Source organism: Xyrauchen texanus, chromosome 10 (genome assembly GCF_025860055.1).
Source record: "Xyrauchen texanus isolate HMW12.3.18 chromosome 10, RBS_HiC_50CHRs, whole genome shotgun sequence".
Classification (NCBI taxonomy): domain Eukaryota; kingdom Metazoa; phylum Chordata; class Actinopteri; order Cypriniformes; family Catostomidae; genus Xyrauchen; species Xyrauchen texanus.
Window position 1 is genome coordinate 882,845 of NC_068285.1, and position 27,486 is coordinate 910,330.

General features: G+C 40.5%; 2 protein-coding genes across 6 annotated transcripts in view; both read right to left on the reverse strand.

The window, feature by feature from the left end:
- The window catches only part of LOC127650631 (NACHT, LRR and PYD domains-containing protein 3-like), a 280,247-nt gene that overhangs the window by 223,608 nt on the left and 29,153 nt on the right, over window positions 1–27,486 (reverse strand). Inside the window, exon 1 of one of the 3 annotated variants that reach the window (XM_052136187.1) lies at window positions 2,117–2,239. The exons of the other annotated variants lie outside the window; for them this stretch is intronic. The gene's annotated coding sequence lies outside the window, so the exon portion shown is untranslated. Of the gene's footprint in view, window positions 1–2,116; window positions 2,240–27,486 lie in introns of those variants that run through there. 3 annotated transcript variants of the gene reach the window in all.
- LOC127650635 (NACHT, LRR and PYD domains-containing protein 3-like) overlaps window positions 26,582–27,486 on the reverse strand; it is a 106,026-nt gene continuing 105,121 nt past the window's right edge. For all 3 annotated transcript variants that reach the window (XM_052136195.1, XM_052136196.1, XM_052136197.1), the window contains one exon: window positions 26,582–27,481. In XM_052136195.1, the coding sequence (XP_051992155.1) occupies window positions 26,913–27,481 (569 nt within the window). In that variant the 3' untranslated portion in view covers window positions 26,582–26,912. The remainder of the gene's footprint in view (window positions 27,482–27,486) is intronic.

Genomic DNA, 27,486 nt, shown 5'->3' on the forward strand with positions numbered 1-27,486 from the left:
CAGATTTGTGCTTTTTGCCGTACATGTTAAAGAATACAGGATCGAAGTGCGCATGCGCAACATGGGTTTTCCGCTTGTCGTCTGCAATGAATGGACCGTAAAAGCACTGCTTATTCTACCATTTGTTTTTAGTTGATTATGCGTAACTGCTACATTTGTCATCATAACGTCTAAACAATTGGAATAACACACATATTGCATGTATAAATCACAAGAATAAAAATCCAAATACAAGTTTATTATTTAATAAACATTTTATTTGTGAATTTTGGCAGGGTAGGCAGTGCCTATTGCCTACCCAGACCGCACGTCAGTGAATGTGATGCACTTCAAGCGCTTTACGTGTCTGAGAGTTGCTGCAAGCGTTTTATAATCAACCAATTGTGTGTGAGGAGTTACAGAGAGTTGTTATTTTCCAAAATAGTATTACTGTAAAACATGGAAACTAATAATATTCTTCAAGCTTGTTTTCATTATTTTGAGTTACCCCGGAAGAGTTCCTCCTTTTTGTAATAACTTGGTGTGTGAACTGCATGTGCAAATATAAACATTATTTTTGTTATAGTTTTTTGTTGAAATAGACACGAAACCAACATCATTCAATAGAAAATGTTTGTTATTTTCTCAAATAGGAAAACGTGAAAGTAGCGCACTGTCCTCCTCTAGTGATGATGATTTAGTGTCTCTAACAAAACAAATGAATATTACAAAAATAAGGTTTAACTCACATTGCGACAGATTTTGCAGACAAATGCTCATAATATCATGTGAAAATAATTAAAACAAGTTTGAAGAATATTATCGTTTAAGAGTTATCGCCGATAATCGCTGAATGTTTCTTTATTTATTTATTTAAACTGCATAATAACATAAAAACATCAAGAGAAAATCCCACACAATGAACATTGTATAATTTCCATCTCAGGTACAAATAATACAGTTATTCAAATAATAAGATACAGAAAAATTAAACAAATAAAATAATAATCCCAGAGTATTAAACAACAAAACAAATAAACAAAGGGATAAGATGCCATTTATTTATCAATTTTGAATTTGCAAACAATATTACAAGCCCTGGAAGCTTTTTTTTTATTTGTACACTTATACAAACGATTACAGTATTGTTTAAAATCATTTATAAAATAAAATAAAAAATGTGGTTTATCACCAGACCACTTTCTGAAACTTCCCCAATAAAACAATTGAATGATATTTGCTTTATCCTTTTCCATCCCACAGTCATTTACATATATCATTATATCAGAATCATTGTAACATGATTTATGACATTTCTAATGCAATTATTTTAAACTTTGTCTATTAAGATGTTTACAATATTTTGTTTTACTTATGAAATAATCAAAGGGTTTTCACTGCAGTTATTCTTGAGAAGATACAAAATATCTTTGTGTGTTTAGCGTCCATCACAATTGTCTAAAAGTCTAATTGGGATTTTAAACTTGTTAATCAAATCTGTGTATGATGACAAACCTCCATCACTGTTCATTAACTGACTAATACAATGTTATTATCAAACCATATATTAATAAACAGAGATTTTACTGCCATGTCAGTTTGATTCGCTCTTTCATCGATTTTCACAGTCAAGATACGAAAGATGTTTTCTTGCATTTCACTTAAAGACTCACATCCATCATCGTTCGTGGCTTTTTCTGTGGATGTTTTGTTGGGGTGTTTGGGTCAGAGTTACACATTTCTCCATCTTTCGCTTCACAAGTATAAGAGTGGACTTCAAGTATCTGGCTTTTTTTCTTTTGCAGCAGACTCGACGTGTCTACAGATTTCTGCATTATGATGTCTTACTGAAGTTAACTTCCGCAAATAAGAAAGTACCTCTCTGATGATTTTTAGTAGCTATACTAATAAATAACAAATAAAAATAACTATTATTATCACTCTTGATCAATTGACTTTTGCAACTATATAATACAAATCTTAGTTGAAATGAGTAGACCCTATTTTCTTTTCTCAGCTGTAAAATATACGACTGTTCACTCCGCCATCTTGAGACCCTCCCCATCACTGAATGTGTCTGAAACATCAAAAACAAAACTAACTTAACCTCACTGTTTAACAGCAGTTCAGTACTCACCTGTCAAGAACTGTTGATGTTCCTCTTTACTGACTAGAATATCACCAACAAAATACTTCACAATGAATTTATTGATTGTTTCAGACGATTCAGTGGAACAAAAACTGTCGAACTCTATTTTTCTCTCCTTATGTAATTTCCTTCTCTTCCCAGAAAACAGGGGACGTTCCCCGGACATTGCGAACTTCCACTTTGGCCCGCTTTGTAACATTCAAGTCCAGTTTTCGTCCGGGCCAGAGATCGCGACCGTCCCTCATCTGACAACAACACTTGCAAAATCCCTTCGCCCATGTGTTCCCTTTATCATCAGACCACCTTGCAACTCAGAGAAAGGAAATATTAAACTAAAATATAAAACCCATTTTGGATTTAACCATAAGAAATGTGGATATTCCTTAAAACATCCCTTAAATGAACTATGATAATGGATTTTATGCAGAAACCATGTTTTGTTTTGCAGATTGACATTAAGATGGTTTTGTGGTTGCTATGGTTTTACTAATAAAAATAATAGTTACTATGGAACAAAAATTATTTTCCTTAATATTGATTTAGAAACGATAAAAGCCAATACTGATACATTTATTTGGATTAATATGACAGTGTGTATAAGAGGTTATTTTTCATGCAGAGTCTTTGCATGATCCCATATATGATGTACTGTGAAATAAATAATTGTCTTCATAGCAAATATCCACACAAGCACATTAAATCAATGAAAAACAAACTTGAACGTACGACTACAGCCCAAACGAAAACTTCTAAGACTTTTATTATTGCCAAGGGTTCAAAATGCAAGCAAACAGTAATGTAGAATGAGAGTTGCTGAATCAGATGCAAGCAATGACAGTAAATGCAGGAGAGGCCACACAGGATGGAAACGAGTCCAACGCTGAAATTGAAAAGACAAATGAAAAAGATACAGTTAAGACATCCTCATGTAAACTCGGACTGCATCACATTCTACACCATCATTTAAACTGGCAAACTGTTGCTCAGGCTGCAACATAAGGTCAATTATTATTTAAACTCAAAATAATAATAATTATAAAGAATAACAGTTTCATGCAGAATATTGGATGGAAATATAATATTCTGAATTATAAATATCTGTAAACCCAAATATTTCTTATTTTCTCAAATAAGATTCTCACCTGTAAAAGTACAAGCTTGACAAAATGTATAAATGACACTATAGATATGGACATACTACAAACATGTAACCAAATATCATCACTACAGACACTACATCACTATCATCACTTGTCTTCACAGAAAAGGGTTGAAATGTTTATGACCCGGTGACACACCTAAAATACTGGTGTGAACGCACCCTTAAAGAACAGGGGCCATATGTATAAACTCTAAGAATGACAGAATTTTACTCATATTTCTAGATTTAAGAATAAGTGTGATTCATAAAGGTTCCTTAAGACTCTCAGCTCCTTCATTATTTAAGACAGCTGGAGAGGATCATTTTGGGGGGTTGGTGGGGGGATAATAGCGTTCAAAACAATGTTACTATATACCTTCTACCATCATTTTCACATTTGAATGACCATGGAATATGAAGCAATGTGATAACATGAAATTAAAAATGACATTATATGGCCATGAAATATGAAGCAATGTGATAACATGAAATTAAAAATGACATTATATGGCCATGAAATATGAAGCAATGTGATAACATGAAATTAAAAATGACATTATATGGCCATGAAATATGAAGCAATGTGATAACATGAAATTAAAAATGACATTATATGGCCATGAAATATGAAGCAATGTGATAACATGAAATTAAAAATGACATTATATGGCCATGGAATATGAAGCAATGTGATAACATGAAATTAAAAATGACATTATATGGTCATGGAATATGAAGCAATGTGATAACATGAAATTAAAAATGACATTATATGGCCATGGAATATGAAGCAATGTGATAACTTGAAATTAAAAATGACATTATATGGTCATGGCATAAAATGGGCATTGTTTGGTATTGCTTCAGGCCAGAACAGCTGACATGTGCTGCTATTGTCAAGTAACTGTTTTTAGACTGATTTCTAATTCAGAATATTATATTCCCATCCACAGGGACGTGCACAGACATTTTGAGGTGCAGGGGCTCAAGTGAAAAAAAGGGCACTTCTCATAATTACGTATTTTTTACTTTTTTTTAAACAAAAAAGTATATATATTAACACAACTCTGACTTCCTTTTTAAAAAATTAATTTAAAAAGATAATTAATTTTATCTTCCTCAAACTCACGCAATTGTTTCATTTTCAAAAGATGTCTACAAAATAATCAGTTCACACAGAAACCATGGTCTCCTTAGCATTCACTAGGTGTCACAATGTGCATGTTTTCTATGCTACTAGTTTCAAGTATATATTTAGAATAACCTAAATAACTGCATTAAGCAGAGGGGCGTGTTTTACTAATAATTTGTTTATTTTTGCACAAGGCACTACATCATTTTAATTATTTTGGTGTTATCAGAATACTTTGACAAAAATCAACACAAATATTCACTCTAAACTGAAGAGGGCTGTTGCTGCTATTTTGTTAATTTTACTGTTTCCTGGCGCTCCTTCTCCTTCCTTTTCTGTATCCTTTCTTTTTTTGGCATTATGCTGCCTGCAGGCATGATTAAAATTAATTGTTTAAATACTTTTTGTTTCACAAGCAAAATAACTTTTTAGCTTCACACAACCAAGCATCAGAATACTGAATTGCCTGAATGTTTTAATCAAATACATAATATGTACATAATATATTATACAAAAATATAATATTATTATTGCTATGCATGTACACACACACACATACACAATAACTGATGGTGACATGGACTTAGTTTCACATTTGAGGGAGGACTGTATCATCATCATCAAATAAAACCTTCAAAATCCACATTTAGATGGAGTTTGTTTTAAACCTACTATCCTCCATCTGTTTGCATCTGTACATTTCTTCTAAATTCACCAATTTAGATTTCTAAATTTCAGGGGGAAAGACTCTTGATGTAAGTCATTAACTGGGGACGTTCTGTGGTGATATGCTTTAATTATTTTGTTTATCCTATTTACCTGCATTGCCCCGTCAATTAGATGCAAATATGCGCATTTTAACTAGTTGACGCCTAATTTGCATATCAGTTTATCGATTGTGATGATGTTATTAGACACACACACTGTATTCACCTGTAGGGTCCCCATTTAGTACAGTAGCACTGTATGGCCATGATATATTTGCCTTAGCTAAACTGTACTAACTTATTACATTAGCTAGTAGCTCATGAGGCATGCATGCTAGCAAGACACAGGTTAACTTTGTCTTTGGCTAATCAGCAGTAAATTCGAAGACCCAATACACTATTCAATAAATATATTTGCTTGACAGGGAAGCTGTGCGCATTCTTCGCAAACAGGAATATATATTATTTAAAATAAATAAATTACAAAAAAAAAAAAAAACAGAAAAAAGGGCACTTTCTCTCCAGGAATAAAAAAGGCAGGTGCTCAAGCCCCTTTTGATGTCTATGTGTGCACGTGCCTGCCCATCCAATATTCTGCATGAAACTGTTATTCTTTATTATTATTATTATTATTTTGAGAAAAATAAAATCAATCACCTTATGCTGCAGCCTGAGCAACAGTTTGTAGATGGGTGTAGAATGTGATGCACTTCAAGCGCTTTATGTGTCTGAGAGTTGCTGCAAGCGTTTTATAATCAACTAATTGTGTGTGAGGAGTTACAGAGAGTGCTTATTTTCCAAAATAGTATTACTGTAAAACATGGAAAGCTAATAATATTCTTCAAGCTTGTTTTCATTATTTTGAGTTACACCGGAAGAGTTCCTCCTTTTGTGTAATAACTTGGTGTGTGAACTGCATGTGTGATATAAACATTATTTTTGTTATTGTTTTTTGTTGAAGGAGATAAAGACACGAAACCAACATCATTCAATAGAAAATGTTTGTTATTTTCTCAAATAGGAAAACGTGAAAGTAGCGCACTGTCCTCCTCTAGTGAATGATGATTTAGTGTCTCTAACAAAACAAATGAATATTACAAAAATAATCTTTAACTCACATTGCGACAGATTTTGCAGACAAATGCTCATAATATCATGTGAAAATAATGAAAACAAGCTTGAAGAATATTATTAGTTTCCATGTTTTACAGAAATACTATTTTAGAAAGTCGTTTAAGAGTTATCGCCGATAATCGCTGAATGTTTCTTTATTTCTTTATTTAAACTGCATATTAACATAAAAACATCAAGAGAAAATCCCAAACAATCAACATTGTATAATTTCCATCTCAGGTACAAATAATACAGTTATTCAAATAATAAGATACAGAAAAATAAACAAATAAAATAATAATCCCAGAGTATTAAACAACAAAACAAATAAACAAAGGATAAGATGCCATTTATTTATCAATTTTGAATTTGCAAACAATATTACAAGTTTTATTTGTACACTTTTACAAAAGATTACAGTGTTGTTTAAAATCATTTATAAAATAAAATAAAAAATGTGGTTTATCACCAGACCACTTTCTGAAACTTCCCCAATAAAACAATTGAATGATATTTGCTTTATCCTTTTCCATCCCACAGTCATGTACATATATCATTATATCAGAATCATTGTAACATGATTTATGACATTTCTAATGCAATTATTTTAAACTTTGTCTATTAAGATGTTTACAATATTTTGTTTTACTTATGAAATAATCAAAGGGTTTTCACTGCAGTTATTCTTGAGAAGATAAAATATCTTTGTGTGTTTAGCGTCCATCACAATTGTCTAAAAGTCTAATTGGGATTTTAAACTTGTTCAGCAAATCTGTGTATGATGACAAACCTCCATCACTGTTCATTAACTGACTAATACAATGTTATTATCAAACCATATATTAATAAACTAAGATTTTACTGCCATGTCAGTTTGATCCGCTCTTTCATCGATTTTCACAGTCAAGATACGAAAGATGTTTTCTTGCATTTCACTTAAAGACTCACATCCATCATCGTTCGTGGCTTTTTCTGTGGATGTTTTGTTGGGGTGTTTGGGTCAGAGTTACACATTTCTCCATCTTTCGCTTCACAAGTATAAGAGTGACTTCACGTGAGTGGATGTTCCTCTCTGAATTATATTTATTACACCTCATTATGACATGCTCAACATGTTCAGGAACATTACAAACATCACATTTATCTGATATACACTTTGCCATTAGATAAAGGATTTGAATCCAGTATGTCCGAGTCTTAATCTTGAAAGAATCACTTCTTCTCTTCTGCATTTTCCTTTGAGAGTCTTCAGCTTAATTGATTTCTGTTTGCTATCTGTGTCCCACTTCTTCTGCTACTGATTCCCTCACTGCCGTTCTTCCATTTGGCCTCATCTTTTCCAAACTTTCATTATTTCATTGTCCTTTAATTTCAACACTCTCTTTGCATCCCATCTGCTATCTCATCACCCTCCACACCAACATCAGCAGCAACCCAACACAACTGTACATTAATTACAACTCTTTGTATTCTCAGCATTATCATAAATATCTCCATCAATAAATCATCTCTTATTGTTTCTTTTGAATTGAAACTATTAAGAGCTGCAATAGAGTCAGAACAAATGAAACTCTCTCAGGCCTTCTTCTATCCATTGAACACTAATATTATAGCTGCTATTTCTGCTGTAAATACAGATAATCTGTCATTCATTATTTTGTATATGACTACATCAACCTCAGGTATGCACACTCTGGATCTTTAGATCATCAGTAAATATTGGCATATAGTTATAATAATTCCTCTTTACATAATCTTGAATCAAATATCCAGTGTTATCTGCATTCCTGTCAGTCCATTCTCTCTTCTGATCTACGAGTCCACATTGGAAATCTCCATGGAGGAACATCACACAGTGTTTGTTCAGACTCTAACTTATTTAAACCATATTATTTCTGTATTTATACTCCAATCAAATCCTTTACATTTCCGTTGTTGGGTCACCTGTCAAGGAGTCTGAAAAGAGACAAACAACATTTAAAGGTGCAGCAGGTGTTTCATGCTCTTAAAGGGAGAGTTGAGCCAAAATTACAAATCTGTCATCATTTTCTCACCCTCATGTTGTTCTAAACCCGTATGTCTTTCTTTCTTCAGTGGAACACAAATGATCTTATTCAACATTCACTTTCATTAATGGGGGAAAAGATTCAGTGACTGAGGCCTAACATCTCATTTACTGTTCCACATGTTAAACTGGTTTGGTACAACATGAGGGTGAGTAAATGATGACAAACCGTTCACTTTCACTGAACTATCCCTTTAAAGCTTATAAAGTGCAGTGATAATGTGTGAGATGTGTAAATTCAACACCGGCTATTCCTTACAAACCTTCTAATGTGACTGTACTGATGTGTATCTGTGTGTCATTTATTTGACTCATTACAGCCATAAACAGGCGAATCTCTCCTCAACATTCATATTAAATCATCGTCTCTTACACAAATGATCTCTTCAGTAACTCAATCACTTTGGCTGCTCACCAGTAATTTCAGTGTCAGACCCAAGATCTCAACAAAACTGCAAAGTCTTTGTGACGGATGACTTTGTTTTCTCTGCACAATAATCTGAGATAGGAGAAAGTATTTTAACATCAAAGTAATTACACACTTGTGCTTTAAACAAAGTTCATGAAAATATCATTTTTATTTTGTCTTTAAAGTGGAAATGTCACTGAACATGTTGATTTTAGGACAGCAGATTAGGAATGTGGAAATGAAGCCCTGTGAAACTCTGAGGCTTTACTTGGATTGTTCTGGGAAAAGATTCAAATCTTCCAGAGTGTAAAAACAGTGTCATCTGCTGGTTAGTACGAAATAAAGCAGCAAAAAACCTGATGATGAAGCAACAATCATACACCTCACTGATGTAGTTTCAATGTTACATGCACAAATAAAAGACTAACAAGTGTGTGTGTGTTGATTTTACCCATTAAAGCATCGCAATAAATGCCAATATGAACCTATATAATTCAATATTATGTAATACTGTAGAATAATGTATAGAAATATTGCTAACAGATCAGAATATGACAAGTATTTGTGCTGCAATTATTATTATTCTCTATACTTGTATGACAGGGTATTAGCTTCGATCTGATCAGTATCTTATAAACAGCTCATGCAGTTCAGCGATTATTTCAATGATTTATTCTCTGTGCAATCAATGTGTGAATTATAATAAAAGTTCAGAAATGAATTTACCTGCAACTTTATGCACCGTTGCCTCGTACAAAGGCCATCCGCCTTTAGATTCTTCAATCCACCTCTCCACCAATTAAATATACAGATCTGTCATCAAGTCCGTCTAAGAAATCATTAATATTGAATGTTTTATGTGTGATGTTGGAACAATGCTTCAACTTTCATTATCCGTTTCTTCTTTCCACTCGACAAGGGCGAACATTCTTCATCCGTTGGTCTCTATCCAGAATGCGCGTAATTTGGCGGTCTTTTGATTCCGTTTCAATTTTGGCGCGCCTAATAAAGATGACGTAACGTATTGAGGTGGAACGCGTGCTAAATGCATGGCCTGAAATGCAGACTGAAAGTGTTTCTATCATTCTGTATTATAAAAACTATTCAATAATCAGTAAGAATTAAGCATACTATGTTCATTATGTAAGTCCTGGTTTAGATCACAGTAATGTCAAATAATATTAAAAAAATAATAATAATATTTGAACCCTACAAAATTATGAAATAAGTAATTTGATGAAAATGATTATATAGGTTAGGTCTTTATTTTCATTGCATATGTTTATACAACGAAATTCTGTGGAAGCAATCCAATGTACAGCACATAACAAATACTTTAAAATGCGTTACATTACAATACATTAAAAATCATTATTGCACAGATTATGTTATTACATTAAACCCTGCAGTTACAGCATTATCTACATACATGTAATATATGTGTATTATGTGTGTGTTTGTGATACGTGTATGTGTGTACATGTGTATGAGGGAAGCTGGATTGATAGAAGTAGCTATGGCTTCTGCAGCCTGTCCACAGCTCTGGCGGGAAAAGCTGTTCCGTAACCGATTAATCTGTGTTCCTGGGGAGCGGAGGGTGACAAAAAGGGGTTTGCAGGATGTGAGTGATCCTGCTGGATGTTTGTGGCCCATGTGAGAACACGTCTGAATAGATGTCACACAGATTTGAGAGGGGTGCCGACAATACTTTCATCTTCACAACCCTCTGCATATACAGTTTTGTCTGCAGCAGTGCAGCCGGAATACCACACAGCAATAAGTCATGATGCTTTTGTGCAGCGGTATAGAAGCTGATCAGCAGTCTGGGGTTGTGTCTGATACAAGTATAGCAATTGTAGACATTATTGTGATACTGTATTACACAATAGAAAGTGATTTGTAAAGGCCCACTGCATCATTTGGCGATATTATGGGGTTATGTATTACCATAAACCTCTATATGACTCGAACACAAATGTTTGTACATGCCTTTGGAACAGCACAGATGTGATGATATTATGACTTTTCTTCATTATTATGAAGTAACTGTTTCATTTGTTTTCATGTCTGACATCAGTGACGTCAGTTTTTGCAGCTCTGCCAAGTTTTGTTGAAAGCACCAAAGTTTATTTTATTTTAATGCTAGTGGAGAACCCAGAAATGTGTTTAAATTATATTTGAGGTCTCTAGATATTTATTGGGGTATTTTTGTGTTTGGAGACATATATAAACTGTGTATTATTCTGTGTGCATCTGCATATGTAGTGCATGTATTAATGTGTATGTATGTATTTTCTTACATATAGAAATTGATGATATTGATATATGGTTATTGATGATAAAGTTTGTGTAGTATTTGTTCTGTTTTTATGAGCCAGATAAGGTAAAATAATAATTAAACATTGTGCTAATTCTAAAATGGGATAGAAATGAAATGAAATGTGGATTGTGTAGACTTGTGAAAAGTTCAAACTGTTCAAATAAGAAAAACAAGGAATGAATTAAGGAAACCATAAGCATGTAAAATATATTGTTTAAATACATTTGCATAAATAAATTAAACATATTGGTGAAATATATGGTCATAACATACAATATTATATAAATAATAATCATATACATCGTATTAATATATGTCAATATACTCATTTAACACGGACAATTTATATATGTTATAAACTTGTATCAACATATATCTGGAGATATGTATATATGTGATATATTGTCTTATATTTAGCATATATGACGGCGTCACTTGCGATATAGGGACATATATGTCATATATTACATTTATGAAATATGAAGACGGAACTTCATTGAGTGAAATCGAAACATTTGAGACGCGTCTGCTGCGACTGTATTGAAGCATTTCTCCACGAGAAAACATGATCGAGATGTTTCTGTAACAGTATCATGAATCATCTTCAGTGGATTATTTACTCACAACTGGACAGAGAGATGATCTCCATTATTATTATTATACTGTTTTACTCAGTATGTGCACTCCAAATCAAGTGTGTAAGAAACCTTTTGTGTGTGTGTGTTAATAATACTGAACAGAGACAGCTCGAAAGAGTTTTTGAAGTTTTGCTCCTTTAGTCTATATTTATTCCCTTTAATGTCATCAATGTGCTGAAGTACTTTCAGAAGAAATGATCATTTAAAGTCATCAGTTTGTCTCTTGTGAGGAAAGAACCGGTCGAGACACAACAGTGCTCTGAACAGAAGTGAAGATTTACTATTCAACAGTGTCTTAAAGTCACAACAGATTTTACACACTCACGTGATTTAAGTGAGCTGACTTTCAAAGGATGAGGAGAAAATAGCTTTTGTGTTTTTATTATTATTATTTTATGCTTTGAACAACAAAACACGAGCACAATACAACATATATTTCTGTTTCAGGGGAGCAAGAGGAAAAAACATTCATTCACAAACACACTTGATCTTTCATTTATACACAGATTCTGAAGACAAAGCACAGATGAACAGTTTTTACAGCTTTTCTATTTGTACTATTTTGAATAATAGAAATATAATTATGAATGTATTTAAAAACTACTGAAAAAAGGATCTTTTTATTATAAAACTTACATTTATGAGTGTGAAATTTTACTAATAAAATAAACAGATTAATTAAATAAGCTTCACTATTAACACTGTTGTCATATTTTAAATAACCAAAAATGACATTTTCCAAATTAAAGTGAATCTTTTCATTAATAAACGTGGACAGATCTTTCCAGAACTGTTTCACATCACTACAATGCCAGAAAATGTGAGACACTGTTTCAAGTGCAAACAGCTAAAAGAGCAGTTAACATCAATGTCTTTCTGAAACTTACAAAGAAAATGTTCAACAGGGAGAATTTGTGTTTTATCCTAAAAGAAATGTCTTTTATCTTATTTGTAACAAAAAACTTATGAGGCAATAACCAAACAAACACTTTCCCAATAGTGTAAGACTTGATGCAACCTCCTTTAAAAACAAAGAAGAATAGATTTATTGTTTTGGATTGTAAAAAACTCATTTGAGCACATTCTGGATCAGTTGGGTTAATTATGGGCATATCAGTCGGCTTCATTACTTTATGTCAAAATAATGTCAATGTCACTTTATTTATAAAGCACAACTAAAACAACAGCTGTTGACCAATGTGCTGTACATAGTCAAATAAAACTGAATCAAATACATAAACAATCCACAGCAATACACCTCTAGCGCATATGATCACCTCACTGATTAAAAGTGATCACAAACAGATGTTTTAAGTTCTGATTTAAATGGGATATAGTCGAGGCGGTTCTGATACTCACAGGAAGACTGTTCCAGAGTTTTGGAGCTGCTACTGAAAAGGCTCAGTCCCCTCCAAGTTTTCATCTGGTCCTTGGCACTACTAAAAGTCTCTGAGGATCTCAAAAATCTCCCTGAGCAATGTTCTGACAAGAGATCTGTGAGATAGGATAGCGCCAGACCATTGAGAGATTTAAAGTCCATTAATAGAACTTTAAATTCAATTCTATAGTGTTCCTGCAGCCAGTGTACTGATATTAATGTAGGTGGAATATGTTCCTATTAACTCCAGTTTGGAGTCTGCTGCTGTATTTTGCACTATTTGGAGACTAGAAAGGGAAGCTTGACTAATACCTGTATAAAGTGAGTTACAATAATCGAGTCGAGACGTGATAAAAGCATGGATAGTCCTCTCAAAGTTCTTAAAAGACAGGAAGGTCTTCACCTTTGCTCGCGATCTTAGATGGGAAAAGATGGATTTGACCACAGAGATGACTTGTTTGTCACATTTCAGGGCACTATCTGTATTGTTCAGTAGACAACAAATAAAGAGAAAAGGATTGCTGGTACTGGTGTCATTATTCCACGAGGAACACACATCATATACAAATTACCAGCAAATGCACCTTTATACAATCCATTACTGCCACCTGCTGGACTAACTCATCACCCATTACTAATAGACACTCATTACACTATCCACATAGACTGCCATGTATTTTACATATTGAGATAGAGGCCTAAAATCAATGTTAGAAGTTTGTTGGTCTCAGAGGGGTCAAATACTATCACCTCAGTCTTACTTTCATTTACATTTAGAAAGTTTGAGGACAGACAGGCCTTTAGATCAGACAGACAGGCCTTTAGATCAGACAGACAGCCCTTTAGATCAGATAGACAGGCCTTTAGATCAGACAGACAGGCCTTTAGATCAGACAGACAGCCCTTTAGATCAGATAGACAGGCCTTTAGATCAGATAGACAGACCTTTAGATCAGACAGACAGGCCTTTAGATCAGACAGACAGGCCTTTAGATCAGATAGACAGGCCTTTAGATCAGACAGACAGGCCTTTAGATCAGCTAGACAGGCCTTTAGATCAGCTAGACAGGCCTTTAGATCAGACAGACAGGCCTTTGGATCAGATAGACAGGCCTTTAGATCAGACAGACAGGCCTTTAGATCAGATAGACAGTCCTTTAGATCAGATAGACAGACCTTTAGATCAGCTAGACAGGCCTTTAGATCAGACAGACAGGCCTTTAGATCAGATAGACAGGCCTTTAGATCAGACAGACAGGCCTTTAGATCAGACAGACAGGCCTTTAGATCAGACAGACAGGCCTTTAGATCAGATAGACAGGTCTTTAGATCAGACAGACAGGCTAGGGAAGTGTCTAAGCAGTTTGTGTTTTGTTTTAGCTGAAGATAGATTTGAGTATCGTCTGCATAACAGTGGAAGGAATTGTCATCTTTCTTAAAAACCGTCTAATGGGAGCATGTAAAGTGAAAATAAAATCGGGCCCAGGATAGAGCCCTGTGGAACTCCACAAGTAAATGGGGCGACACTAGATGAGAATTCAGCAATATTCACTAAGAATCTTCTGTTCTTAAAATAGGACTGGAACCACTTCAAAGCATTAGCTTGGATACACAATGTCCTAAACACGAGAGCAGAACAATGTGGTCAATTGTGTCAAAGGCAGCGCTCGATCGAGGAGCACAAGCATTAAACAATGACTCGAGTCAACATCATTTAACACCTTAACCAGTGCTGGTGTCTCCTGAAGCCTGATTGAAACATTTCACATATCTCATTTTCTTCAAGATATTGTACATTTGCTGAAAAACTGCCTTCTCCAGTAGAGACAGGTCTGACATTTGAGAAAGTTGTTGGGTCTAAATTTGTTCGTTTAAGCAGTGACTGAACAGAGGCATGTTTCAAATGATCAGGTGCAGTTCCTAATTCAAGACTTTTGTTGATCAAATCTAAAAGGTTTTGCCAAATTGACTTAAAAACATCTTTAAAAAGCCAGGGAGGAATTACATCAAATGAAGAGCCAGTAGACTTCTTCATCTTATTTACAATTTCCTGCAGAGAAGAGAGAGAAATCTCTGTGAATTGATGAAAACATGACAGTCAGACCAGCAGAACATATGTGGAGGAGTGTGTGATGTTCAGTCTTATGTCTCTTATTGTGTTCAAGAATTGCAGAAAACTCTCACACAAAGCTGAAGACTCTCGCTGAGGAAATATATTAAAGCTGGTTTACTTCCACATTTATGCAGATCTCAGATTTGTGAATATAGTGCACATGTTTTTTCCATAAAATATTCAGTAAATTCTGATCAATAACATTAATAATTTTATTGTGTAAGTGTATAGATGAAGCAACATAAGTGAGTCCAGAAACTCCTTCAGTTCTGACAGAAGATACCTCTAAGGGACAGATCCCGAAATAACCAAAGATCACATTCGTTTTTTATCTTTTCAATGGCAGGATTAAAAATCAAAGAAACACTTGTTCACTTTGAGACAACAACACCTAAATAACGAACAGCTTCTTAAGATCAGTTTCATTTTTGGGTGAAATATCCCTTTAAACTTTTATGGAATAATAAAATAATTATGATAAACTGTGGAAACAGACATGATTGTACAATTGTAACAATTTGATTTGATATTGTTCATTGTGTTTTGTATCTTCATGTTCCTTCTGAACACATGTTTGTTGTGGATCCTGCAGTTGCTGAATCTGACATGGAGAGTCTCAGAACTGCATCCCAAAAATTAGCCCATATTACATGACACACAAACACACAATAAATCATTGTAAAAACATGTACACTTGTAAAGTTACATTTTCTTTCAGACATTTTGTGTGTAAATTGTTTGAAACACAGACAATACTTCAGAATGCGGCTGAAGCGACTCGGAAAGGAAGAGTGGCATAGGCGGAGCGTGTGTAAGGCTGGGGAAGGCTTAGCCTTCCCCTGCCACGGACTTGAGACTAGCAATATACAATTCGAGAGTGAAAATGTATCCCTCAAAAGCAGCCTGCCTGCTACTACTAGTTGCTTTTATAGAGAAAAGCTGCCCATAATTTGCATGGTCTAGGATCAGTTTCCTCCACTCCAAAACCAAATGATAAGCGCGGCTGAGCTGGCAAAGCTGTGGTCTGTGGAAAGCGTAAATTGCATGCGGTGCGCACGCGCATGTATGCCGGATTTTTTTCTTTCGATAAACAATTTTTAAATAAATGAAAGCAATATGATTCATAAATTACAATGTTTTTATTAAATTGTGATCACTTTAAATACAAATTCATTCATTTAAAAAAAAAATGTTAATGACACCCATAACCGCACTCGCCTAAAACGGTTTATGCTTCAGAGAAAAAAAAAAGTGATTTAGGCTATAGGCTAATTTTGAGCTGGCATCCAATTTAGTTGACATAATGTACATAAGAACATTTTTCAAGAAGAAGACTTTAAGCTGCAACGATCTAAACAACAGCCCTTACCCATCCAATTCAAGTGTGCAAATATCTGACAAAAACATAGAAGAAAGCTCATCTTCACAGATATCAACAGATACAGCCGGTGAGTCTGGCTGCATCAGGCCTTGTGAACGGATCTTTGACTGTGTTACCAATAAAAGCAGCACACCTGTGGATTTGGGCACAAAGGAAACTGGACCATCACAACCCTACTTGCCCGAATACCCCAAAACATTGTTCGGTAAGCAGAACCGGTCATTTTCGTCCGATTACTATAAGGCATATTCATTCATTGAATACAGCAAAGAGGCAGACGCGATTTTCTGCTTCCCATGTAGATTGTTTCAGTGCAGTTCTAGTGGTGCATAGAGATCCATATTGAGAGTGACATAACCACAAAACTAAATAACGAGGACATCATCAACGCATATGATGCCAGGTCTAAACGCAGGATTTTGCTGCATTAGGTAAGGCAGTGTTTATTTATATTGGCTGATTATTATTTAGTACTGATTGCTTTTTTGCTAAAACATTTTTTTTGCTAACAGTTTGTAAACGTAGTCGCGTTAATAACAAATTAGTTAACGGGAGCGTTTATACTGGGACGTTTAAGTTGTTGCTAGGCGACACGTTGATTAAAACCTACAAAAATCGATTTAAATGCATCAAGGGGAAGCGCACATCTTAGCCTTGCCCTGGAGTTGGTTCACCCTCCGCCTATGAAGAGTGGGTGAACATTCAGTGGAGGTCTGCTCATATTTCACACACAGTCCAAGAAGATGCAACGAGTTGTGGGATGTTTGTCTTACAGGTCATCTTTAATGAAAAGATGAAGCTTTCAAAACTGTGATGAAATCTGATCAACTGCTCACTTTAGACATTGTTCTCACTGATATAAAGTCTCTAATGGACTTGAATGAACCATCTGTATCTTTTATAAGCTCTGCTGCTGTAACAAACGTTAAATAAACTGTGAACAGTTTCCTGAGATTCCACAGACATTCAACATCATCTAAAGAGCAAATCACAGAACAGAGAAGGGAGATGGCAGAGGACATTGCATCAGGTTAACTGCTCAAAAATCAATGAAACATTTTGTGTCATAGCATTTAAATCAGTTAATGTGAGCTAAACATTTGTGTTCATTATTCTATAGAAATGTCCATTTTACAATGAAAAGAAGACTACTGCTCTATCTGTGCTTTGAGAGACCTCCCTAAAGGGACAAGCACAGACATCATTGACGGGGTTTTGCTCATGTCGTCTTTAACATACATTATTTTTGCCATTTTAGTTGAATTAGAAGAGACCATGTCTGATATATATGAATAGAGTGGCATGTCCTGACATATACACAGGGGGAAACGTGTGTTAAAACAGCACATGGTAACCAGGGCCTTGTTTCCCGTAAGCCTCATATAAGCCCAAGTAAAATCCTTCTTATGATTCATTTTAGTTTTGTGCCCAGTTTCCCAAAGCAATCATAACATAAGTAGAATTTCAAATGCTCACAGATGAACAAGAGTAGAGTAATAGTGTATTGCTAATCATACAATACTAAGAGCATCTTAAGCCCATAGACTTATGATGACACCTGCAGGACAATAGTGGAATTGCACTTAATACAGTTAAAGTAATAAAAGTTCCCCTTCTGTCGCTCTCTCCACGTTGTGTCGGAGAAGCGACACTAGGGGTCTCTCTTGAGCGCCGATATCCACCTCTGATCTTATTGAAAAGGGCCAATGGGAGTTGGCAGTCTGTATTTGCATACCCCGCCCCCGGACATACGGGTATTTAAGCGGGGCAAATACGGGAGTTCATTCAGAAAATTTCTTCGGAGCCGATGGTCTGTTTGCAGCTGACTGCGAGCTATACAAGCCACTACGTTCCTGTTCCTCTGACGATCTGCATGCTGTTGGATTTGACGGCGCACAACAGCGGCTTTCTCTTCCTTTGCACGGCGTGCATTGTTGCCCCTGAGCGCTTCGACAGCGCAGACACACACACACACATTGTGTATATTAAAAGAGTTTTTACTAAAAGAGTAATTTTCTCTAAAAGAGCAAACACAGCGGCGTTGAACGTCCTTTTAAGGACGTGTCTTTTTCAAGATGCCTTTCCGCCCCTGTGTCGTTCCTGGATGCGGTAGAGTGCTCTCTGCTTCAGACGGCCACAGGCGCTGTCTCGTGTGTTTGGGCCGCGATCACACCGAGGCGGCGTTTGTGGATGGTTCATGTTCTCACTGCGAGAACATGACCATGACCACGTTCGGTCGCGGCTTGCTTTCAACAGAAAGCAAGCCACCCCAGCTGCACCCCGCATTGCTCCTTCTTCCCACGGGATTAAGGACGGTGCGGTTGGCGCTGGGGGCGATTTGGGGGCGGCAGCGGGTACGGTTTCGCCGGGTAGCCCCCCGCGAACCTCCCGTTCCCCGACACGCTCGCTGGTCTCCGTCCACGCTCGCGGCGATAGCGGCTCGCCTCACGGCCTGGCTGTCTATCCTCCCGAGTTCGAAGCAGACGAGCTCGCCGCTGCATCGGAGAGTGCGGTGTCTGATGCCGAGGACTCCCCTGGACTGCCGCCTTCGGGCCAGCAGGCCCAGGCTGAGGCCGACGCTCAGATGTCCGACATGCTTGCCCGGGCCGCCGTGAGCGTGGGGTTGGATTGGAACCCTCCATCCTCCCCACAGCCCTCACGGTTGGATGATTGGTTCCTGGGGGCGGCGCGCCGTTCGCGGCCTCGCACCCCCCCGGTTCCTTTCTTCCCGGAAGTGCATGATGAGCTGACGTGTACGTGGAGAGCCCCGCTCTCCGCTCGTCTAGGTGCCACCCGCTCCACTCTCTCCACCCTCGACGGCGGAGAGCGCCACGGGTACGATGCGATTCCCCAGGTTGATAGGGCAGTTGCGCACCATCTATGCCCCGGTAGCCCTACCTCCTGGCGGGGTCGCCCCGTACTCCCGTCCAAGCCCTGTAGGACAACATCCTCGCTTAACGCGAAGGCCTACACTACGGCTGGACGCGCTGCCTCCGCCCTGCATGCGATGGCCCTCCTGCAAGTCCACCAGGCCAAAGCACTCAGAAACATGCACGGGGGTGGACCTGATCCTGATGTGCTGCAGGAACTGCGCTCAGCGACCGACCTCGCCCTGAGAGCGACGAAGGCCACAGCGCAGGCACTTCGGACAGACGATGGCCACCCTAGTGGTCCAGGAACGCCATCTTTGGCTCAACCTGGTCGAGATGCGTGAGGCTGACAAGAACCGCTTCCTGGACGCACCTGTCTCCCAGATTGGCCTTTTCGGTGACACCGTCGAGGACTTCGCCCAACAGTTCTCCGCGGTGAAGAAGCAGACGGAGGCCATCTCGCACATCATGCCCCGCCGCAGACCTGCCGCTACGGGCCCTGCCCCGTCTGCCCGCCGAGGGCGTCCCCCTGCGAGGAAACCAGCTCCTGCTCCGCCTCAACCCGGGCCCAGCTCTCAGCCCCAGCGTCGAGCACTCCGCAGGCGGCGCACGCCCCCTGTCTCACGAACCCCCTCCAGGACCCGGAAGGCTCCGAAGCGTTCCTGAGACAGTCGACCCAGAGCCGAAGACGTTAGCTCCGGAGGTGGTAAGACCGCTCCGTCCCCCGGTGGATGGCCGGGTGGAGAATCCTTTGTTTTTTCATTTGCCACACCCCCTGACGGGGGCTGTGGTACCCACATTCTCAATAAGAGAGCTATTTCCTTTGCCTCTGGGTCACCTGGCCCGCAAATGCCGTTCTCACGGCAATGTGCTTTCAGATCACAACAGTCCCGGTACACCGGACGCGGCGATCCCGCCTTCCGCCTGCCCACGACTGTCCCCCGGCCGGCCGGTTCAGACGAGTCCAGAGGACGCCAGCATCAGACCTCCTCCTCAGTCACGGACCCGCCCCCTGCCGGGTGCGCGGAGCAAGGTAAGTGCTTTGAGTCTATTCTCAGCACCTCAGCCTCAGGCCGCAACGAAGCCGCCCGACGCTGCATTACCTGTTCCGCCCCGCTGCGAGGCCCCGCCGGGTACGTCCAAAATACTCGTCCCTTTGGTGCCCCTAGCGCAGAGCTGGGAAGCGTGGCTTTCGCTTCCCAACGCGTCACGCTGGCTGCACCGGACCATTCGACTCGGTTACGCAATTCAGTTTGCCCGGCTCCCGCCCCCCTTCAGGGGCGTCCGCTCTTCCGCAGTACACGGCGAGCACGCCAGTTCCCTGCGCACGGAAATCGCGACCCTCTTAGCCAAGGGCGCGGTAGAGCCCGTCCCTCCAACCGAAATGAGGAAGGGTTTCTACAGCCCTTACTTCATTGTACCCAAAAAGGCGGTGGCTTACGACCAATCCTGGACTTGCGAGTTTTCAATCGGGCCTTGTTAAAACTCCCGTTCAAAATGCTTACGCAGAGAAATATTCTGGCTGGCGTTCAGCATCTAGATTGGTTCGCAGCGGTGGACCTGAAGGACGCGTACTTCCACGTCTCAATTCTGCCACGACACCGACCCTTCCTACGGTTCGCGTTCGACGGCCAGGCGTTTCAGTACAAAGTCCTCCCCTTCGGCCTGTCTCTGTCCCCTCGCGTCTTCACGAAAGTCGCAGAGGCGGCCCTTGCCCCGCTACGAGTAGCCAGCATCCGCATTCTCAACTACCTCGACGACTGGCTCATCCTAGCACACTCTCGAGAGTTACTATGCACACACAGAGACCAGGTGCTCCGGCACCTCAGCCGCTTGGGGCTTCAGGTCAACTGGGAAAAGAGCAAGCTCACTCCGGTTCAGAGCATCTCTTTTCTCGGGTTGGAGTTAGACTCAGTCTCAATGACAGCACGTCTCACGAGCGAGCGTGCTCAGTCGGTGCTGGACTGCCTCGCTTCCTTCAAGCCAGGCGCAGTGGTCCCTCTAAAACTTTTCCAGAGGCTCCTGGGGCATATGGCGTCCTCCGCGGCGGTCGCGCCGCTGGGGTTGATGCATATGAGACCACTCCAGCACTGGCTCCAGACTCGAGTCCCGAGACAAGCATGGCACCACGGCACGCATCGGGTAAGGATCACCCCCGCCTGCCTCAAAACACTCCGACCCTGGACAGACCTCTGCTTTTTACGGGCAGGAGTGCCCCTGCAGCAGGTGTCCCGACGCGTCCTGGTCACAACCGACGCCTCCCGGTCCGGGTGGGGTGCCGTGTGCAGCGGGCACGCAGCAGCAGGCCGTTGGAAAGGGGCCCCGCTGCGTTGGCACATCAATTGCCTGGAGTTGCTGACCGTCCTCCTTGCTCTCAGGAAGTTCCTCCCGTTAGTTCGGGACAAACATGTCCTCGTGAGATCGGACAGCACCACGGTGGTGGCGTACATAAATCGCCAAGGCGGCGTACGCTCCCGCCACATGTCACAACTCGCCCGCCGTCTCCTCCTATGGAGCCAGCAGCGACTCAAGTCGCTGCGTGCCACTCACATCCCCGGCAAGCTCAACGTCGTAGCGGACGCGCTATCACGACAACGCCTGCCCGGCGGCGAGTGGAGGCTTCACCCCCAGTCGGTCCAGCTGATCTGGGAACGGTTTGGCAAGGTCCAGGTAGACCTGTTCGCCGCCCAGGAAACCTCCCACTGCCCGCTCTGGTACGCCCTAACAGAGGCTCCCCTCGGGACAGACGCAGCTGGCACACAGCTGGCCCCGGGGCTGCGCAAGTACGCATTTCCCCCAGTGAGCCTTCTTGCACCGGTGCTGTGCAAGGTCAGGGAGGACGAGGAGCAAGTCACGTTGGTGGCCCCCTACTGGCCCACTCGGACTTGGTTCTCGGAACTCAGGCTCCTCGCGACAGCTCCTCCCTGGCGAATTCCCCTGAGAAAGGACCTCCTCTCTCAGGGACGGGGCACGCTCTGGCACCCGCGCCCAGACCTCTGGAACCTCCACGTCTGGTCCCTGGACGGGACGCGGAAGAGCTAGCCGGCTTACCGGCGACCGTTGTGAATACCATCAACCAAGCCAGAGCCCCCTCTACCAGGCACCTTTACGCCCTAAAGTGGCGCTTGTTCGCAGATTGGTGTTCTTCCCAAACGGAAGACCCGCAGAGGTGCGCTATCAAGTCTGTGCTCCTATTCCTACAGGAGAGGCTGGACAGGAGGCTGTCCCCGTCCACCCTCAAGGTGTATGTTGCTGCCATTGCCGCCCACCACGATCCTGTAGACGGCAAGTCTTTGGGCAAGCACGACCTGATCCTCAGGTTCCTGAAAGGCGCCCGGAGGTTAAATCCCTCCCGGCCAGGCCTAGTTCCCTCCTGGGATCTCTCGGTAGTCTTGGCAGGACTCCGGAGACCCCCCTTCGAGCCGCTTGAATCAACTGGACTCAGGGCCCTCTCTCTTAAGACGGCCCTGCTGATCGCGCTCGCCTCTATCAAGAGGGTCGGGGACCTGCAAGCGTTCTCTGTCAGCGACACTTGCCTGGAGTTCGGTCCGGCAGATACGTCTGTGATCCTAAGACCGCGACCGGGCTATGTGCCCAAGGTTCCTACCACACCATTCCGAGATCAGGTAGTGAACCTGCAAGCGCTGCCCGGGAGGAGGCAGACCCAGCCCTTTCGTTGCTGTGTCCAGTGCGCGCCCTGCGCATTTACCTGGACCGCACACAGAGCACCAGACGCTCTGAGCAGCTCTTTGTCTGCTTTGGGGGACGGCAGAAAGGGAATGCCGTCTCCAAGCAGAGGCTCGCCCACTGGGTTGTCGATGCCATCACACTGGCTTATCACACCCAGGCCGTGCCCCTACCCTTACGGGTCCGAGCTCACTCAACAAGGGGTGTTGCATCCTCGTGGGCACTGGCCAAGGGCACCTCCCTAGCAGACATCTGTAGAGCCGCGGGTTGGGCAACACCCAACACCTTCGCGAGGTTCTACAACCTCCGCGTTGAGTCGGTTGCGTCCTCGTGTTTTCTCAGGTCCGAGCCCGTGAGAACTCAGTAACACGTAGACCGACCGGCCGGGTGGATCGCTTGCGCTCAGCGCCCTTTCCTGACGTCAAGGTTAAGTAGTGCGCCTTTTTCCCAGGGCGCCCCACTCCGAGTCGGGACCCTGGTCGATTCCTCCCCAGCCCTCCGGGTCCGCGGTTCAGCGGAGGAACTCGCCGACCCAAGCCACTGCGGGTACCCTGATGGCTACCCTGTACTGGTATAGGTGCTCCACAGGTAAAATAGAAGGCCTCCTGCCGGACGCCCCCTGTGTGTATTTCCACGGTTCTGTCCCCTTACGAGCGGACCCCCGTGTCTCCCTTAGGCAGTTACAGCTGCCCTGGTCGCCGTGCTGTAGCAACTCCCCCCTCCGAGGCTGGGATCTACCACCGCACCTTACTTTCCACACGAGCCCTAAGACGGCCGTGTGACGTGTCTACCACTTTTCCTCCCCAAGAAAAAGGGCAGGTGTGGTCTCCGCAGGGTCTGGGTAAGACCCCCTTCCCTATATGCGTGTAAGGGCCCCGGCCGTGATTGCTCTATGCGAGAAACATAGAGAGAAAAGAGGCCCAGCCAGGCTGGCCCGTTCCCATGTTGGCAAACATCGCCTTGTTCCCCTCCCAGGGTAACTAGAAGGATCCCGATGTTCGTATGGGGCATTGGGGAAGGGTACGTGCAGCCGGGTACAGACGATGCGTGGCACTGGATGAATCCCTGCCCGCCTCTGTATCGGCAGTTCACGTACACGGTTCAGCACATGGCAAGATTGGAATGGGTCCTCTAGTGTCGCTTCTCCGACACAACGTGGAGAGAGCGACAGAAGGGGAACGTTTGGTTACGTATGTAACCTCCGTTCCCCGAGGGAGGGAATGACACGTTGTGTCTTTCCTCCGCCATGTCACTGAACCGAAGCCACTGTTGTGGCCGGACCATTTCCGGCTCCTCAGAAAAATCCTGAATGAACTCCCGTATTTGCCCCGCTTAAATACCCGTATGTCCGGGGGCGGGGTATGCAAATACTGACTGCCAACTCCCATTGGCCCTTTTCAATAAGATCAGAGGTGGATATCGGCGCTCAAGAGAGACCCCTAGTGTCGCTTCTCCGACACAACGTGTCGTTCCCTCCCTCGGGGAACGGAGGTTACATACGTAACCAAACGATCTCTTCTCTTTTACTCATTCAGTTTAATCTTATGTTGTGTGCTGCTTTATCTTCAGTTAGTTGACTCCATTTCAAGGTCTTCAGCATCACAGGACAGTTAAGCAGAAATTTTTCATTGTCTTGTGATTAGTATTAATATATTTGTTGAATTTGTGCTGGTCAAACTGTTGTTCAATAATTTCTGCTGATTTTTGTCTCTTGTCTTGTGCTATTCCCCTGCTGCCTGCTGAGCTGGTAGAAGAGTTAACATTACAAGCTGTTAAACTCTGATATGTTTAATATGTTCTTATGGAGGTCTAATGGGAGGCAAGATCTGGCATTGCTTGCATTGTTGGCTGAATGATCTAACAAAGTGAAAGCCACAGACAACATTTCCAACACAGGCAGAGGAACACGATTTCCATGATGCACAAAGTTAATATACAAAGTATGAAAGAATCGTTTGTTTGCTTTATTATTTTCCAGTGAACACTCATTTGGTTATTTTAAGTATATGTCAGTGTGGGGTAATTACAGGCTTGATTAGTGATATTAAAGTGTACTTTATTTGTGTTACAAGTACTTTACAAATTAATTGCTAGTGTCTTTGAAACATACAAGTAATATATCATAAGTGTATTATATTTGAGTAAAAGTAAATGCTCAGTAACACCTTTGGCTTATTCCAAAAACTACACATTGCTTCTCTTCAATATCAAACTGTTATTACTTAGCCAGACTTTGTACAATATACTTTAAACATGACATCGTCTTACACAAGACAGTATTTTAAATGTGTTTCCTGCAAACACTGTAAAAGTTTACATGTTCAGTTCACTTCAAAATGAAGGAAACCGATTGCATTATTTCTGCAAACTTACTAAAATGAAGTTATATTAATGTTCCTACGCAAGTAATGTCAACTTATTATTAAACTTAATAGTACATTTCTAGTTATCTTTACTTGCTTGTTTTTTATTGATTACTATAAATGAATTAGTAACCGTACAAATGATTTATTAGTAAGATTACTCTATTAAGTCAATGAACTTATAATTAATACAATTCGTTCAGTTTACTTCTGAAATAATCTCAACATGAGTTTACTGTGTCACTTTAAGTTGTTACACTTAAAATACTACAATCGGTGTCCACATTCTCTTTAAGTAAACTCAACATAATTTATCTAGTTCAAATAACACACTTAACTGTTTATTTGTGTAATAAACAGCTGAAACTCTTTAAGAACAACACAATAAAAACTATTCCTTTAAAACAATCTGTTCTCAAGACTTCGACCTCTTGCCGCACTCTGCTGCATGACAACATCATATCTGGACCATAAACACGGTATAGAGCATTTGCAGAACAGACACTGTGCAAACTCAAAAACACATTTACAATAAAAGAAAAAGAGCCTTTAAACTGTAAAAACTGTCAGAAATTTAAACAGTAAAATACTGTAAAAATGCTACAGAAATAAAATGTTCATTGATTATCAAATATTAACTGTAAATATACAGTCAAATGTTTTAATATATTTTAAAATACAATACAGTAATTTATTACAATAAAATTATGTAAAAATGTAATTATTTAAATGTAAAAAGATTTTCCTGTATAATTAATGGTAAAAAGAACGAGAGTACATGTAATTTTTTACAGTAAATTATTCTCTTATTGTCCCTGTAATAAGCGCTTTGGATAAAACAACAGAAGCTTTTGCAATATTGAATTTCAGTCAATCACTTCAATTGAAAAGAAAGATGCAATGAAAGTAAATGGTGACTGAGAATGTCAGTCTCTAATGTTCTGCCGTATATTTCCTTTTGTGTTTCACAGAATAAAAATGTGTAAGGTTCAGAACAACATGAGGGTGTGTGTATGATGACAGCATTTGACTTTTATCAATGAGTGAACTCTTCAAATCTGTCAAATTTACACCAACTTTAAATGATCCTGTAATTAGTTCTTATAAATCCATTTATGAATGTAAAAGTGTGAAGCTGTTTTTTCTAGAATTGTCTGTTAAGTATTAAGATTTATATACTGTAGAAAAATCACAAGAATTCTGTATTTGTAAATGTTTATTTAGTATAAATAAAACAATGAGTATCTGAATGTGCCGTGTGTTTAATAAAGAGTTCATATATAGACTCATTTATTCATTTAAAATCATTATTTTTATTATTGAATCTGATAGTAAATAAGTTCAATCACATCACAGTGAGACACAAAGTACTGTCATTATATTGAATTCAATCAGTTTAATTGATGAAATGATTTCTAGAAAGAGTTTGGAGTTGTGTTGATGTGAGATACAGTGAGTATATTTCACTCATCCAGTTGTGTGTGTGTGTCTCTGATGATCAATTTCACACACACACACTGAGGAATCAAGATAATCTACTCCAAATCCAGCATAGAGGGGTCGAGTGAATGTGGTGTTGAGTGTGTGTAAGTGTGTGAGTGTGTGTGTGTCAGAGACGCTGTAGAAGGACAGAGTGCCGGCCGGACAGTCCACATACACTCCTACTCTCTTACAGTCGTGTGAAGGGGGACGTATGTCAGTTCTGTTATTATTGTGCCAGACAGTGAATCTGTTATTAGAGCAGAACAGACTCCAGGAGTTTACATTGTATCCAAACACACAGTCATGACTCTTTCCTTTCCTGCTGATTTCTTTATATGACACTGATATATCAGCACCATCTCCACTCCATTGAGTCTCCCAGTAACAGCGTCCAGTCAGACTCTCTCTACACAGAACCTGACGACACTCATCAAATCTCTCTGGATGATCAGGATATGACTGACGCTCTCTCACACGTGTCACTTTCCTGTTCCCCTCAGACAGAATGAGTTCAGTGTGTGCTGTGTTTGAATCCAGTGTGAGATCACAGACATCTGAA